Genomic DNA, 17,851 nt, shown 5'->3' with positions numbered 1-17,851 from the left:
AATAAAGCCTATTAATAGGAAATGTTAACTATCCAGCTACTATTACTTAAGGGAATGATTGATACCTATGTTGAATTACAAATGTGAAGGATGCTCTGTTCTCTTGCAGTGCTGTTCCTTAGAGCTTGTCAATATAAATCCATATTTATTTCTTTCAAAGCATAATAAAATAAATTTTTAAATAATCTTTTACTTTAATTAAAGTTAATTTAGTTATTGCTGACAATTTTCAAGTTGTAAATATTGTTTCAGATCTGAATCAGATGATACTGTACTAATTGTTCAGGACAAGTTAACATTGCAGTTTTCAAGAGCTGAACTAACACCAGCTGCAGGCGAGGCCTCAACATAAGAAGCAAGAGTCTGGCTCTGTAGTTTATCTCTTACCCAGTTAGTTTTCTGTTAATGGTGAAATTGGATGAACCTTATGGTTTATATCTGTTTTATGTAAATGATTACCAAATAATCCATTGGCTGGGGTAGGTGACAGTATTCCTTCTGTCAAAATCAAAATTGCTTTTTCAGAAACTCGTAATCTTTTTCAGTCAGTATTTGAAATTAATCGGTATTTTCCGTCACTTCCTTATTGGTGGAAAAATATTAGAGATTCAATGTTTCATTATTGTATAAGAACAAGCATGGCATAAATTTGTGTTGATATTGCCAAGATGATGCTGCAATTTCATTGTAATAATCTTATCTAGTTTACTTTTATTTATTCAACCTATTTTTTTTTACAGATTTATCGAATCATTAAATGTGTTGCATCTGTAGGATGTAGTACATTATATTGGCTAAAAGTTCTTAACTAACAAATAATGAAATTTCATTGTAAACAGTTAATTATTACAGAATAAATTTGACTTTTGTCACCAGCATTGTTGCTCATGAAAAATAGAATGTGAAGATGGGGAGGTATTCTGATACACAGTGTGTGATGCCTTTTAATTATATTTCATTAAAGAAGATTAAGGCTCTCAAGACTTGTGGGATCTGGACTAGCTGGAAAAATAGGTTGAAAAATTACAGATGAAATTTAATGTAGACAAGTGTGAAGTGTTACACTTCAGGAGGACAAACCAGGGTAAAACTTACGGAGTGAGTGGTAAGGCACTAAAGAATGCGGTAGAACAGAGTGACCTGGGAATACAAATATCTGATTCATTGGAAGCGGTGTCACGAGTAGATAGGGTCATAAAGAGAATTTTTAGAACATTGGCCTTTATAAATTATTGAGTCCAGGAGTTGGGATGTTCTGTGTTGCACAAGACGTTGTTGAGGCCTAATTTGGAGCATTCTGTGCAGTTTTGGTGACCTACCTACAGGAAGGATATCATAAGATTGGAAGAGTACAGAGAAAATTTACAAAATTTACAAAGAGGACCTTAGCTATAGGGAATTTAGACTTTATTCCCTCGAGCATAGGAAAATGCAGGAAGATATGATAGCTATGTAAAATTATGAGAGGTATAGGTAGGGAAAGTGCAAGCAGGCTTTTTCCACTGAGGTTGGTGAGACTTGAACTAGAAGTCACGGGTTAAGAGTACAAAGGTGAAATGTTTGAGGGGAACCTGAAGGGAATCTTCTTCACTCAGAGGGTGGTGAGAGTGTGGAATGAGTTGCCAGCAGAAGTAGTGGATATGGGTTCGATTTCAATATTTAAGAGAAATTTGGAGGGAACGGAGGGCAGTGGTCCAGGTGCAAGGCAATTGGACAGCAGATTAATATTTTGGCATGGACTAGATGGGTTGAAGGGCCTGTTTCTGGCTGTGGTGTTTTATGACTCTGAAAATGTACTCAATGGATGAATGCAAGATAGGAATGTGTGGGTTTAATATAATAATGAATGATTAAAATTATTATTGAAAAGCAGTTATTAATACTGCAATCATCAATTTTAATGCCTTATTCTCAAAATATTGCTGACACTGGCAATAACACATTTATTATTTGTATTTTATTTTCTTTGAGGTGGTGGTGAGTGTTACCAATGAACTAATTCAGTTCCTGTCATGTAAGTAGGGAATTCTAGAACTTTGACTCAGCAACACTGAAGAAATGGCAAGATCTGATGAAGTCACAGTAGCGTGTGAGGTGAAGATGTTAGGCTTTCTTTGTATTGGCCAGATAGACCTATTGCATTGTAAAGGTTACGAGTTGGGAAATGCTGTTGAAGAAGCCTTGATGAGTTGCTGCAGTACACTATGTTATGGCTACTGCACATGTTAGACCACCAACTGAGGTGTGAATGTTTAACTGTTTTGATCCATTTGATAGAAATGTTCTGTGTGGTATAAAAACTAAAGATGGTGAAAGTATTTAATTGGTCAGGCAATATCTCTGAAGAGTGAAAAAGAGTTGATGCTCAGGCATCATACCTTTCATCAGAACTGGGAAAAGTTAGAGATACAAAATAGAACGAGTTTCAGTGAAAGAGGTTTATATGGAAGAAACAAAATAGTTACTCGATGAAGAAAATTATAAATCTTACAAATGTTAGATTTAAATAGATGAAACAGTAACTGAAACTGTCAAATTTTGAAATAGTTTAATGCAAATACAGAGAAGATGAGGTATTTTTTCTTTAACTTCTGAGAGCATTGTTGGAAGTCAGAAGGAAGTCACAGCATAAGATCAGGGTGGGAGTAGGACTCTGAAAGCTAACATAACACCTGACTGGAATCTTTGGATCAAGCTTTCAGAATGAATAGGGCAACATTCTTTTCATTTCCCATTGTAGAGGAGATCACAATGAGAACAGCAGAAAGGCTAGACAGGTTGGAAGAAGAGCAAGTAAATTGCTGTTTTATCTGTACAGAGGCACAGCTCCATGAACCTGAGTTTGACTTTGATCTTTGCTGTCCATGTCCATGTGGAGATTACACATAGTACCTAGACATAATATGGGTTTCCCCTGGATGCTGTGATTTCCAGCTATATCTCAATAATTTTCTATAGTCGCAGAGACTGCAGAACATTAAGAGGTAAGAAGAAAGGAAAATGTGGTGACATTACATTGGATAAGTTGAACTGATGATGTGTTAGCAGGCGGGGTGGAAAATGAGCACAAGGTGAACTCTGTGTGTGTGTGTGTGTGTACGTACGTACATATGTGGGAAACGTGGAAGGCATGATTGGCTCTTTGTCAACAATAGTGGAAGGAAACAAAGACATTGAAGGCATTGGTATGGAAGATGATGTTGTCAGAATAATTGTAATTAAAATGGAGAAATAGAAAGAATGGAATATTCCCTTTGGAAGAAATGCCACTGACTGACTCATTCTATTTTTTTTTACTACTCTTCACTAGTATGACACCTTGAGGCTCGTTCTGTCACCTCAACCTGGACAAATTATTGCTAACAATGAAAAGCTGTGTTCAGTATGGTGCTTGTGGCTTCTCTGCTGTTTCTACCATTCCTGGGTTTTCTGAGAGCCTTTAGGTATTTGCACCCTCTTATCGTAGCAGTGCAACAGAACCTGCATGTATCACGGTAACTGCAGAGTTTCTGGATCTCCTGCACTGTTCTTTAGGTCATGGATTTTCTGTTGCATATTGGTCTTAAGGCATCTGCACAATTGTTCCTTTTGTCTTGTTGCTTCCAATGCTCTGGGATTAGAAGAATAAAATAATATAAATGGGGAGTTGCTGAGTCACACTCAAGGAAATGCCTGACAGCAGTAGCTACAGAGTAATCTCCACACTGCTTGCAAAGGAAAAACCTTGTAGCTGTCCTCCTCAACCACTGCTAAATTATCACTATAATATTCTCAGGTTCAAGTTCATTAACATTCAACCCTGTACATACTTTTTACCCGGACTGTTCAATGATCTATGTATACTGCCAAATGAAACAATGTTCCTCTGGACCAAGGTGCAAAACATGGTGCATTTAACTTACAGAGAACATGTAAAGAAATATTACCACAAATAAATTAACAAATAAGAACATATAGTCCAGAGGACTGATAGTTAGCATAAGATGTATTTATGACCCAAGTTAAAAAGTATACAGTATAACTCTGCTGGCGCTTCACATGTGATAAGACGTAGGTGGTGGCAGGGAGTTCATTTGGCTCATGGTTTGGGGGAAGATGTTTCCCATCCTAACAGACCTTATTTTAGTATCTCCTGCCTGATGGTAGGATGGTAGGTGGTCAAAAAAATTTGTGGAATGGATGGAAGGATCCTTGACGATCCGAGGGGCCCTGTGTATGCATGATCCTGATAAATATCTCAGATACGTGGAAAAGAAACCCAATGATCCTCTCAGCAGTACTTGCAATCCTTTGCAGGGTCTTAAGGGTCTTGCAAATCCCATAGCAGATGGTTACAATGATGCTTGTGTAAAAATTAGAGTGGTGGTGGGGGGAGGGGGGAAGGTGGAGAGCCTCACTTGTGTTAACCTCCTCAGGAAGTGGAGAGCACTGCTGTGTTTTCTTGACTGAAGAAGTGATTTAGGGGGACCAGGTGAGATCGTCTGTCATGTACACTCCCAGAAAATCGTTGCTCATAACTCTTCATGGATGAGCTTTTTATATACTAAAGTCAACAATCAGCTCTTTAGGTATGTACACATTGAGATTTGAATTGTTATACTTGCACCATTCAACAAGCAGCCCTTCTTTCTTTCCATGCCATCTTGTCGTCATTGTTGCTGAAACCAACCACTTTTGTGTTGTCAACATGATGATTGGATTTGAGCTGGAACTAACAGTACAGTTATCCATCCGAGATGTGAACAGCAGTGGGTTGAGCACGCAGCCCTGGGTGGTGTCTGTGCTCAGGGTGATTGAGCTAGGAGTGTTGCTGCCAAAATGAACTGACTGTGATTTTTCTGTCAAGAAATCCAAGATTCAATTACAGAGCGAAGTGTTGAGACCCAACAAGGATGGGGACTGAGGGATGATCGTATTAAATGCTGAACTGAGGTTGATAAACACAGTTTATATCTTGGGGTATGTGATGCCATCTTCCAGGAGGGACAGGACGCAGTGAAGGGCAGAGGCTGTGGCATTGTTAGTGGACTGATTTGAGTAATAAGCAAATTGAAAATTGTCCAGTGTAACAGGAAGATGGGATTTAATGTGATCCATAACCAACTATTCAAAACATTTCATTAATGTTGATATCAGTGTCACTGGACAGTAGATGTTAAGGCAGGTTACTCTTGCCCACTATGATAGTACATAATAGATAGCAATAACCATGCTGTTGCACAAAAAAAATAGCCCTAGCCCCCGAGTGTCAAGTCCTGTAGATTCATGGTGCAGGGCTGTTGTTGGCAATAACAAGCCCACAGAAGTATGCAGACCAGTGCATTCCAGTTTGTCTTCCACCGAGCGCCCAATGGAGGGCAGCATGGATGGGAGGGGCCAGTCTCCAACTCAGCATTGATGGTGGCCACATCGCCTCCAGTATCTCATCTCCTGTGAGTCTGCAACAGCAAACCCACAGCACGAGGGTCTAGTCTGCACTACAACCTGCCATCTGTCTCGCCTGTGAAATAGTATCGAGCAAGATCACAAGAAAAGAACCTGCACTGTTTTGTTAGACTGAACACTGCCTCCGCGCACCGACTCTTGACGCCTTTTGTAGCAGACAGCAGCACACTCTACACCAAGTCCAGCTCCTCTATTATTGAGCAACTCACTAGTGGGTTAGATCTTCAGTACTTGATGTCCTTAATATCCAGCAGTGGCTTGTGATCATAAAAGGGTAAAGAACAATTATGCCTTTATTTGGACCCAGTTAGACTGCTGGCCAAGTGCACCTGCATCTGACCAGTGGCAATTATTAAGTTGAAAACGCTATCTGAACAGGATCTTTTTTCTTCTGTGGAGAAGATGACCAGGGACATAAGAATTGGAATTCCTGTTAATAAATGATAAGTGACAGTAAACGGTTTTTATAGGTCTAGAAATGGAGAGATTTAAAGGGTCATATTGTGAGAACAAAATAAAGTTTCATTAGCTGTTTCAAAAGTTAATATTGCTGCAGGTGGTTTGTAGTCACTCTGGAATTTTGTTTTTTTCAATGATAGGTTGAATCAAGGGATATCAAGGACAAAATTTTGGTATTTTTTAAGATACGTCCAGATGTTATTACTGAAGAAAATTTGCACACAAATATACTTGTGTCATCAATGCTGGATTCACCCATAAATGCTTTTTATCAAGCAATACGGCAAATATTTGCACCAGTGCTATTGAAGGTGAGTTTGGGAACATTTCAAAAGACAACTTTTCTAATCTGTTATCTGTTCCTTACTTTCAGAAGATAAATATTTTATGAAAGTTTATGCTGTAGTAGTTTTATGTCTATCTGTGCCCAATTAAGTGTACTTCACAGTGGATTCAGTTACAGTGGATTCGGGATAATTGGGCTATCAGTTAATTGAGACAGCCGCATATTTGGGACAAAGAACAAAAACAAATCAGGAAAGTAGCCAAGTTCCCTTTGTTTATTTGAGACACTATGCTTCTTAATTGGGACAGAAGACTTGCCGAACATTATCTTGCTAGCGTCAGTCGCGTGCCTATCATGTGGCCCTTAGACAATACACCATGTTTAAAGTGAATGGTTTTTAAGTAGAATCACTTACATGTTTGTGTTCAAAGAACACTTTTTTTGTCACTGATAGTTGACAAATAATAAAAAATAAGATAATTCGGAACTGTTTTGTTCACTGTGGTTTTAAGCATTGAGGCTTGGAGATGCCAGAAATGGTTGGGAGTGAAAATGAAACAATTTCACTTCTTCAACAAGTTAGGAATTACGAAGAATTTGAAAGCTTCAACAGTCATCTGGAATGTTACAGTGATAATGAAGATTTGGGGGATGCATCGTTGAAAGCATGGTTTGAAGGCAGTCTGCTATCCGCACTAGGTGTCTGCATTGACTTTCATTTACGATCAATCAAAAGAACACATCAGTGTACATTGGATGAATTCCTCCTTTGATAACTATTAGGAACTAATACACAGCTTTATAGTACTATAGTGGTTTTGGTAGTCTTCTAATTTATTCTGCATTTCATTTAAATGCTTAATTTGTTAGTCAGTTAAACGGTAGTTTGTCTTTCTTTATATATCTTTTTCATTATTTCCATGAAACTTTGGCTAATTATGCAGCTGCTTAATTGGGCCAAAATTGGTCCCGATGTGCCCTAATTAATTGAAATAATTGCACTTAATTAAAACATAATTTATTGGAAGGAAAATAGATTGCTTTTTTTTTAGAAAGGAATAATGTTTGAAGGTCATTTCAGTAATCAGAACATAATAGTTAAATTTAAACCAGATGTTACTATTTTTCCTTGATCTTATCGTTTGCTATTGTCTTGCTGTGTGAGTATTACAAAGTTACCTGAAATTTTGCCACATTGTTTAATATTTAAATCCCTCCTAATATGTATATGAAACTTGCATGGCTAATTATTCAGCATGACACTGATTGTATTGATGTTTTTGAAAGAATTTACACTTATTTATGTTGCAGGCTGAGCTTCTTTTAATCTAGATTTTCTCTGTAGTGTCAGTTGTCAGCTGAAAGCAACCTTTTGATACTAAAATGATATTATTTGGATTCTGACTTTTGGCCCTATTTTTGGAAGTATTAACAATCTTAAAATCTACTATCATCAGCTCATTGAAACAAATTGTGCTTCTAGGTTAAATATTTTGTTGAAAATCTGATAATTATTAGTGTCTCAAAATCATAGATTTTAAATTGTAATGAACTTGAAATACTAATACAAAGGAGAGAGAATGGCTAGGACATGACATTTATTTTGAACTTCAAATTAATGGCAGAGATTTTGTGGTTAATGTAATTTCTGCTTTTCTTTTTAGGATGAGAAATGGAGTAAGAGTTTTGACCCTAAACTTCAACATTTGTTGACTCAACTAGAAGCAGGTTTGGGGTCTATTGTAAGGCACTCAGGTCAGAGTCACAGTGGAACAAGATTTGGAGGGGAAGAGGACACTTCAGGTTTGAAACTTAAAGCTGGAGTACATTATAATTAAATAGTTTTTAATCTTATTTTCCCTTCCAGTTCATTTATGATCCTTCTAATATCATGAACTAAGATGTGCATGATAGCTGTTAATATTCGAAATGTTTCAAAGCTTGATTTTAGCAGGATAGAAATTGGACTCTTTCCTTGTATATAATTCTTATCTCATCCACACAGGATGGATTAAACTTAGCTAACTGAATTAATTTGGTATATTTCTTTTGTGATTTAGAGACATTGAGCAATGTAGCAGGACCAGGATGACCATAGACCTAGTCCCAGTTTCTTCTGGATAGCCCATATCTCTCCATGTCCCATCCCTCCATGTGCCTGTCTCCGTGTTTCTTAAATGATACTATTGTATCTGCCTCAATCACTTTTCCTGGCAGCTCATTCCATATAGTGATCACATGCTGTATGAAAAAATTGTCCCTCTGATCCATTTTAGTTCATTTTCCTCTCACCCTAAACCTATCTACTCTAGTTTTGGAATCTCTAATCCAGGGGAAAAACTTATCTTAGTTTCATAGTTACTGTATGCGCACTTCTTTAAGATTGCCACTCATTCTCCTACAAACCAAGGAATAAAGTCCTATCCTGTTCAGCCTCTCCCAGTAACTCAAGTCCTCTAGTCCTGGCAACATGCCACAGTAGACTAGCGGTTATCGTGATGCTTTTATTGCTTGGAGCATCCTGGAGTTCAGAGTTCAATTCTGGCACTGTTTGATGGAGTTCGTTTGTTCTCCCATGACCATGTGTGTTTCCTCTGGGTACTCTGGTTTCCTCCCACTGTGCAAAGACATACTTTAAAAATGTAGGTTAACTGGTCATTGTAAGTTGTCCTATGAGTAGGCTATTGCTAAATAGGTGGGTTGCTGGGTGGTGTGGCTCATTGAGCTAGAATGGCCTGTTCCACATTGTATCTCTACATAAAAATAAAAAATAAATATTCTTGTAAAAGGTACATTCGGTCTTGTTTGTTGGATAAGTATAGAGATAGAGAATTGAGAATGGCAATGAGAAGTTTAAGTGCATGCATTGGAAGGACACGGAAGCCCTGTGTTACTGACAGATGGAACATGCCACTCAACCCCATTCTCCTGCCTTCTTGTAACTTTTGATGTCCTTACTAATCAAGAACCTATTAACCTTCACTTTAGATATACCCAATGAATTGGCCTCCATGGCCATCTGTGTCACTGAACTCCACAGATTTCCCACCCTCCGGTGACAGAAATTCCTCCTTTGTTCTCAAGGGGAAGTCGTACTATTCTAAGGCTGACCCACTTGGTCCCAGAGTCTCCCACTACTGGAAACATCCTCTCTATGTTCACTCTATCCAGACATTTCAGTATTCTGTAGGGTTCAATGAGATTTCTTCTAAGTTACAGCAAATATAGGCCCAGAGCCATCAAATGCTCCTCAAACATTAGCCCTTTCATTCCCAGGATAACTTTCATGAACCTCCATTGGGTCTTCTCAAATGCAGTCCATCATGTGAATGCCATGGTAGCGTAGCGGTTAGGGTGACTCTATTACAGATTGGGATGCCAGAGTTCAGAGTTCAATCCCAACATCCTTCGTAAGGTCTCTGTATGTCCTTCCTGTAGAATGTATGGGTCTTATCTGGTTCTCTGGTTTCGTTCCACACTTCAGTGACATATTGGGTAGGTTAACTGGTTATTGTAAATTGTCCAGTGATTAGCTTAGGGCTAAATTGGGGTTGTTAGGGGTTGCAGGGTGGTGATGCCTGAGGGGCCAGAAGAACCTATTCCATGCTGTATCTCTAAATAAATACAGGTAAACAAATAAATCCTTTAATAGACATTTGGACCAAGATTTCTCTTAGTACTCTAAATGCGTATAAGCAGTAGCTTATAAAGCCACAGCATTACATTAGTGCTTTTATATTCTAATTCTCTTGAAATGAATACTAACATTGTATTTGCCTTCTTTACTACCAACTTGACCTGCAACACTTTTAGGAGATCCTGCTCTAGGAGTCTAAAGTCCCTTTGCACTTTTGATTTCTCAATACATTCCGCAATTAGAAAATAGTGTGTATCTTTATTCGTTCTATCAAAGTGCATGACCATATGCTTCTTTATACTGTATTCCATCTGCCACTGCTTGGCACGTTCTGCCTACTCTCTGCTTCCTCAACATTTCCTGCCTCTCAACTATCTTTGTATCATCCACAACATGACCACAAAGCCTTTGATTCCCTGCACTCCCTTTGCGATTCCTTTGTCTACTCATTCCTCTCCACTGATCTCCTTCCTGGCACTTATTCTTGCAAGCGGAACAAGTACCACATGTGTCCTACACCTCCTCCCTCACTACCATTCAGGGCCCCAAACAGTCCTTCCACGTGAGGTGATACTTTAGCTCTGTTGGGGTCAACTACTGTATCCTGTGCTCTTGGTGTGGTCTCCTGTATATCAGTGAGACTCAATGTAGACTGGGAGACTTCTTCGCCAAGCGCCTATGCTCCACCAGAAAAAGTGGGAACTCCCGGGAGCCGTCCATTTCAATTTCACTTCCCATTCCCCTATCAAAATATCAGTCCATGGCCTCCTCTAATGCCACGATGAGGCCACACTCAGATTGCAGGAGCAACATCTTATACTCCGCCTAGGTAGCCTCCAACCTGATAGCAGGAATATTGATTTCTGGAACTTTCAATGATTGCCACCCTTACTTTTACCATTCCCCATTTCTGTTTCCCTCTCTCTCCTTTCTCCTTACCTGCCCATCACTCCTTGTGGTGCTCCTCCTTCTCTTTCTTCCATGGTCTTCTGCACTGTCCTATCAGATTCCCCCTCCTTCAGCCCTTTATCACTTTCGCCAATCAACTTCCCAGTTCTTTACCTCCTCCCCCTCTCCTGGTTTCACCTATCACCTGCCACCTTATTCATCATCCTCCCCTACCCCATCTTCTTGCTCTGACTTTTCATCTTTTTTTGCAGCCCTGAAGAAGGTTCTTGGCTTGAAATGTTGACTTTTTAAAATTTCTATAATTGCTCCCTAACCTGCTCACTCAAGCGTTTTGTGTCCGTTGATTTCATCATCCAGATCACTAATTATTTCCACTCTTTGCTTGCAACCTATCTTCTCCCATGCTACCATCTTTCCTGGGCTCTTACCTTGTTTAGAAGCCTATATGAAACATCTTGTCAAAGGCCTTCTGAATATGCAAGCAAGTAACATCCACTGGCTTGCCTTTGTCAATCCTGCTTATTACTTCCTCAAAGAATTCCAGCAGACCTCAGGAACCGTTTGCACTTTAAGAACCCATGCTGACTTCGACTATTCTATTGTGTACCTCCAAGTACTCCAAAACCTCATTCTTACCAACCACTGGCCTTTAATTTCCTGTCTTTTGCCTCACTTCCTTCTTAAAGAGTGGAATGACATTGCAGTTTTTCAGTCCTCCACAATCTAGTGAGACTTGAAAGATCACTACTGATGCCTCCACAATCTCATAAGCTACCTCTTGCAGAACCCTGGAATGTAGCCCATTTAGTCTAGGTGACTTATCTACCTTCAGACCTTTCAACTTCCCAAGCATCTTCTTATTAATAGCAACTCTGCTCACTTCTTCCCCCGACTCTCTCGATTTCTGGCATGCTGCTGGTTGTGTTTTACACAGTAAAGACTGGAGTAGAAGACTTATTCAGTTCATCTGGTAATTTTTTTGTTCCCCATTACTATCTCTCCAGCATCATTTTCCAGCGGACTGATGTCTACTCTTGTCTCTCTTTTACACTTTATAGGTCTGAAAAATCTTTTGTTGTCCTCTTATATTATTGGCTAACTTACCTTCACACTTCATCTTTTTCTTTCTTGTGTTTTTATTTGCCTTCTGTTGACTTTTAATCACTTTTCACTAATTTTTGCTATATTGTATGCCCTCTCCTTTACTCTTATGTCTGTGCAGTGAAGAACCACAAACTGGTTTTCCGATGTAGGAGAGCCCAACATGAAGATGAATTCAAATTTAGGATTAATATGAAACAAAATCATAGTCACAAAAGGATTGATTCACATTTATTTGTGGTTAAAACTGGCCTGAAAGTTTCTAGCCTGGTGTCAGTTTCTGTTCTATTTAACCCATGTGAAATGTGACCATTAATACAATGCAAACATTTATGTTTTGAAAGGAATTCTCGAACCCAGTGATGAATTTCAGTTCTGGGTAGAAGTTGCTGCATGCAGTGGTGAAACAGACAAAAGGGAAAGGGCCCAGCACTTTCAAGAACTATTTAAACCAATTACACAGGTTTGTTTACTGATGCAAAATTTTACAATTTGAACCGTCGGTTACAATGTTTTCTATTTTTCAGATCTGCTCTTACTGTCTAACCCCTTACCACAAGCATTTAGTTGTAGGCACATATGCCAAATAAATGGTTTCTTATTATGTGCCTATTTTATGTTCTTCATAATTTGATATACCTCATTCAGGTTACCATGAGCCCTCTCTGCTGCAAAGAAAACAAATCCAGCCTCTCTAGTTTTCCCTCATAGCTGAAACAGTTTATTTCAGACAAGTTTCTGATGAATCTTCTCACACCTTCCAAAACTAGACCTAACACACCCTGACTGAACATGGTTGGGACTTGCGTGAGCCGGTTGGCTGCAGCCGGCTTGTCTGCACTTGAAGCCTGGACTGAATTTCCTGAAGGCTTCAGGTTACCCTGAACAGAATTCAGCCCCTCATTGCATACTGGTCTCAGGAGAGTCTGGGATTTGGAACACCAGGCCGAAAGCATACCCTCTTGCAGTGACAGGACAATGCCAGTTAAGAGAAGGGTTGTGCTGGGTCAGCTGAGGGTGCCCAAGGATTAGGAGTATGTGAGGAAACTCAGTGATATAGAAGCTAACGTCCTTCACATGATCCTCTATCCTCATCAGCATCTGCTGCTGGATCTGCCTGGAAACAAGTGGATGACTGTCCAAGACAGTTGTGGGCATGGGCTTCTGTGTTGAGCCACCGATGGTCCCCAAGTACAGGAAATTTCCAGCTGCTCCAAAGTCCAAAAAAATATTCACCTCTCATACTCCAGGATATCTCAACCCCCCCAGTGTGATACCAATATCTACGAGGCTAGGAGTAGTGGCCTCTACCATCACAGTCTTCCCAACACCAGACCGTCTTAACAGTTCCCCTGACAGCTGCAACTTTGGACTTCAGCCTATATGTGACCTGCGCCCCTGCAGTAATAGACCAACTTCAACTCCAACCCCAGAATGTTGTATCAACTGAGATTCTTATATGGCCGATTTGCATGGGCTCGACAGGATCCTGAGCAAGAGACGGCTGGTCATGGTCCAAGATCAGGGAATGGAAGGACTATGTGTTGAGGCTGGGCTTGGGCTTGGGCTAGCGCTCTTCGACCTCTTGATGTAGTCCCATTTATGCTCTGCCAGACGATTATTGAGATGGTTGGATTTGTTGAGCAGAACATAATATAGGCCAGAGCCCTTCCAATCTGAAGAGAGATTCTGAAGGCGAACTTTCCATGCTCCATAGGGAACTGGGTCAACTGGAGTTTGAACACTAATGAGCATTGAATGAGGAAGCTACAGCAAGAGCCCTGATCACTCTGGGGTTGGAAGATGTACGAGCTACATGGTGGGACAGGCTGGCTCTCTGGAGTGACTCCGGCTTCTGCTTTACAAAAGTTGACCAATGGCCACCTGGATGTTGTGTGTCTCTAGGTTCTGTCTGGAAATATTTTAGCTGTGGCTGGTCATGACAGGCGAAAGACTCTGATAACTCTCACAGTCCATACTGGCTCAATCATATTGTGACGAGAACCCTTGATAAGGGTGGTTTGGACCCAAATGCTGGAGTATCCGAGCCTAGGACCGAGACATGGTATCAAACTGGATCAAGAACTGAGCACAGTACAAACACTAGACAATATCACTAGTAGGGCTTACAGTTGAGTACTGATGCTCCGTTCAGGTGTGTTTTGAGTGCTCAGTACTTGGTGCCAAAATACGATTGCCAGTTAGTGGAATGATCCTGAATCTTTAAAGGTGCTGTGCTAGCTATCCTTACTCCAGAGAGTTATAATGTCTAAACCCCCAGAAGCTGGTGTGATTAGGTGTGTGTCATAACACTACCAAGACAGAATATGAGGTGTGCACCTCCAGCCTGAGATTGGTCTCATCATGGCAGTAGAGGAGACCATGGACCAATATGTTGGAATGGGAATGGGGATTGGAATTGGTTGGCTACTGGGAAATTCTGCTTTCTGCAGATGGAGCAAAGGTGCTTGACAAAGCAGTCTTCAAATCTACATCAGGTCTCACCAATGTAGAGGAAGTTGCATCGAGAGCACTGGAAACAGCAGACAACCCCAACGGATTCGCAGGTGAAGGTTACCTCACCTGGAAGCCCTGAATGGAGGTGAGGGAGGAGGTGAATAGGCAGCTGTAGTACTTCTTATGCTTGCAGGGGTAAGTGCCAGGAGGAAGATTGGTGGGGAGAGACAAATGGACAAAGGAATAATGGAGAGAGCAATCCTTGCAGAAAGCAGAGAGTGATGGGGAGGTAAAGATGTGGTTAGTGGTAGGATCCTGTTGAAAATGATGGAAGTTGTGGAGAATGAACCACTGGATGCTGAGGCTTATGGGTTGCTGTTGAAGATAAATGGAACAGTTAAGTGGCAGGTGGATGGCATGTGGGTAGATGCCCTGGAAATGAAGGAGATGTGAGTGAAGGCGGTGTAAACAAGACGGCAATCTGACTACTGATCATAAAGAAATCAATAACACTTTTCAAGATTCTTATAAATCTTTATATCAATCAGAATTTGACGGCGATCTGTCCATGATGGATAACTTTTTTAACAATTTGAATATTCCCAAACTGACAGATGAAGATCGTAGCTTGTTTGATGCTCCTATCTCTCTGGCCGAAATAGGAGAGGCCATCTCATCAATGAACTCGGGGAAAGCTCCTGGTCCTGATGGTTATATTACAGAATTTTTAAAAACTTTTTCTTCTTTGCTTTCCCCTTGGCTATGTGAAATTTTTAATGATGCATTTGTTAAGAAGAGATTACCTCAGTCTTTTTATGAAGCTACTATCTCTCTAATTCTTAAAAAAGATAAGGATCCCACTTTATGTGCATCTTATCGCCCTATATCACTATTAAATGTAGATTCTAAGATTCTTACAAAAATTTTAGCTATTAGGTTAGAAAAGGTATTATCACAGATTATTTCAGAAGACCAAACTGGTTTTATTAGGAATCGGTATTCCTTTTTTAATATTAGAAAATTGATTAATATAATTTATACTTCATCACCCACAATTCCAGAATGTGTTATTTCACTAGATGCTGAAAAAGCCTTTGATAGAGTTGAATGGGTATACTTATTTAACACTTTGAGATATTTTAATTTTAGTCCTAATTTTATATCATGGATCAAACTAATATATCATAAACCTGTTGCTTCTGTTCTTACAAATAATTACAGATCTTTTTTTCAATTATCTCGTGGTACGAGACAAGGTTGTCCCTTAAGTCCTTTATTGTTTAATATTGCATTAGCCATTGCTATTCGTGAATCTCCTAATATTTTTGGTATTACCCGTAATGAGAAATTATACAAGTTATCATTTTATGCTGATGTTGTTATATATTTCTGATCCTGACAGGTCTATTCCCGCTATTTTATCCTTGTTGGCTCAATTTGGTAGTTTTTCTGGTTACAAACTAAACTTGGATAAGAGTGATTTATTCCCTTTAAACGTGCAAACTTTATTGAATGAAAGGACACTATTTAAAGTTGTTGATGATAACTTTATCTATTTAGGTATAAAAATTACTAAGAAATATAAAGATTTATTTACATTGAATTTTCTACCTATGCTTTATCAAATTCAACAACTTACTACAAGATGGTCTTCCTTATCCTTATCATTAGTTGGTCGGATTAATGCTATTAAAGTGATGATTCTACCGAAATTTTTATATTTATTTCAAGCTTTACCAATTTTTATTCCTAAATCATTTTTTGATAACATTGATTCAAAAATTTCTTCATTTGTGTGGCAAAATAAAAATCCTAGGTTAAGTAAAAGGCAATTACAAAAATCTAAAAAAGATGGTGGTTTAGCTCTACCTAACTTTAGATTTTACTATTGGGCGAATAACATTCGTAACTTAATTTATTGGAAATCAGATTTGGATTCACCATTGTGCCCACAGTGGGTAAATTTAGAATGCAATGAGGCACAGGGATATTCTCTATTCTCCGTTCTGGGTTCTTCTCTTTCTGCCGATTTAGTTAAATTCAATAAACAGATATCCAACCCTGTTGTCAAACATACATTACGAATTTGGTCTCAATTTCGTAAATTTTTTACTCTGAAAAACTTTGTTCTTGATAGCCCTATTTTACTTAATTTTTTTTTCAAACCTTCTTTGACAGATCAAGCCTTTAGCATATGGAAAAGGAAAGGTATAAAATGCTTTTGTGATCTCTTCTTTGAAGGTAGTTTGATGTCTTTCGACCAACTTTCCAACAAATTTGAGTTACCTAAATCTAACTTTTTTAGATATTTACAAATTAGAAATTTTTTACATAAAATTCTACCATCCTTCCCCAATTCAACTTCAATGGACTTTTTAGGTATGATTTTTACCTTAAATCCCTATCAGAAGGGATTAGTGGCTTTTATTTATAATATGATTATGAAGATACAACCAGAAATATCAGGTAGAATTAACAAGAATGGGAAAAAGAACTTCAATATAATATATCAATAGAAAAATGGGAAAAAAATTTACAAATGGTTAATTCTTCTTCTATATGTGCTAAACATGCTTTAATACAATTTAAAATTGTACATAGAGCTCATATGTCTAAAGATAAGCTTGCTCGATTCTATTCTCATATTAACCCTCAATGTGACAGATGTCATTCAGATGTGGCTTCATTGACCCACATGTTTTGGTCATGTCCCACTTTACATAACTATTGGAAGGACATATTTGCTACCATTTCCTCAATTTGGAATATCGATTTACAACCTCATTTTATTACTGCAATTTTTGGTATACCAAATGAGGATGATAATCAGTTTTCCCCTTCAATTAGACGAATGATTGCTTTTGTAACATTAATGGCTAGAAGGTCTATATTACAAAATTGGAAAGAAGTAAATCCTCCTACCACGTTCCAGTGGTTCTCTCAAACTATTTCTTTTCTGAGCTTGGAAAAAATTAGAAGCACTATTTTTGACTCATCAATTAAATTTGAAGAAACTTGGGGACCGTTCATTCGACATTTTCATATGAATTAATTTGGCCTCTTCCAGACCTTCTCTTTACTTATTCTTGTTCAGGTATGGAGTTCCGGAGTTTTTGGCACTATCATATACAAATAAACTTATTATTGCCCATGTTAGTTTAGTTTAGTATTTTTTAAATATTTTTTGCAAGTATTTTTATAATTTTTTCTTTTTCTTTTGATGATTATTTTTATTTTTTCCATATAATTATTATAGACTTGATTGATAATGTACTATGTTTTTCTGTTGATATTTTAATAGGATATTGTTATCCTACTATTAATTCAATTTCAAGTCTTATGCATTTATAACCTATTTATTATTATATTATGTTTTTTTATATATGAAATTCAATAAAAAAATTGAAAAGGAAAAGAAAAAGAGTGAAGGCGGCTTCAGTGGTTCCCTGTTATTTGAAGAAGGATGACGTCTCTTCTTGTTCTGGAAAGGAAAACCTTAACCTGGGAACAGATGTGGTGGATGCAAAAGACTTGAGAAAAGGGAAAGGCATTTATAT

The 17,851-nt window shown here is 38.5% G+C and overlaps 1 protein-coding gene across 1 annotated transcript in view; it reads left to right on the top strand.

Moving 5' to 3' along the window:
- The window catches only part of dync2h1 (dynein cytoplasmic 2 heavy chain 1), a 463,334-nt gene that overhangs the window by 8,175 nt on the left and 437,308 nt on the right, over positions 1 to 17,851 (top strand). Inside the window, exons 4-6 of the mRNA XM_059964317.1 lie at positions 6,045 to 6,215; positions 7,855 to 7,993; positions 12,182 to 12,300. Of these exons, the coding sequence (XP_059820300.1) occupies positions 6,045 to 6,215; positions 7,855 to 7,993; positions 12,182 to 12,300 (429 nt within the window). The remainder of the gene's footprint in view (positions 1 to 6,044; positions 6,216 to 7,854; positions 7,994 to 12,181; positions 12,301 to 17,851) is intronic.

Source organism: Hypanus sabinus, chromosome 3 (assembly GCF_030144855.1).
Source record: "Hypanus sabinus isolate sHypSab1 chromosome 3, sHypSab1.hap1, whole genome shotgun sequence".
NCBI classification, from domain to species: Eukaryota; Metazoa; Chordata; class Chondrichthyes; order Myliobatiformes; family Dasyatidae; genus Hypanus; species Hypanus sabinus.
Note: the sequence above shows the minus strand (reverse complement) of the source record. Positions and strands in the feature narration are given on the sequence as shown.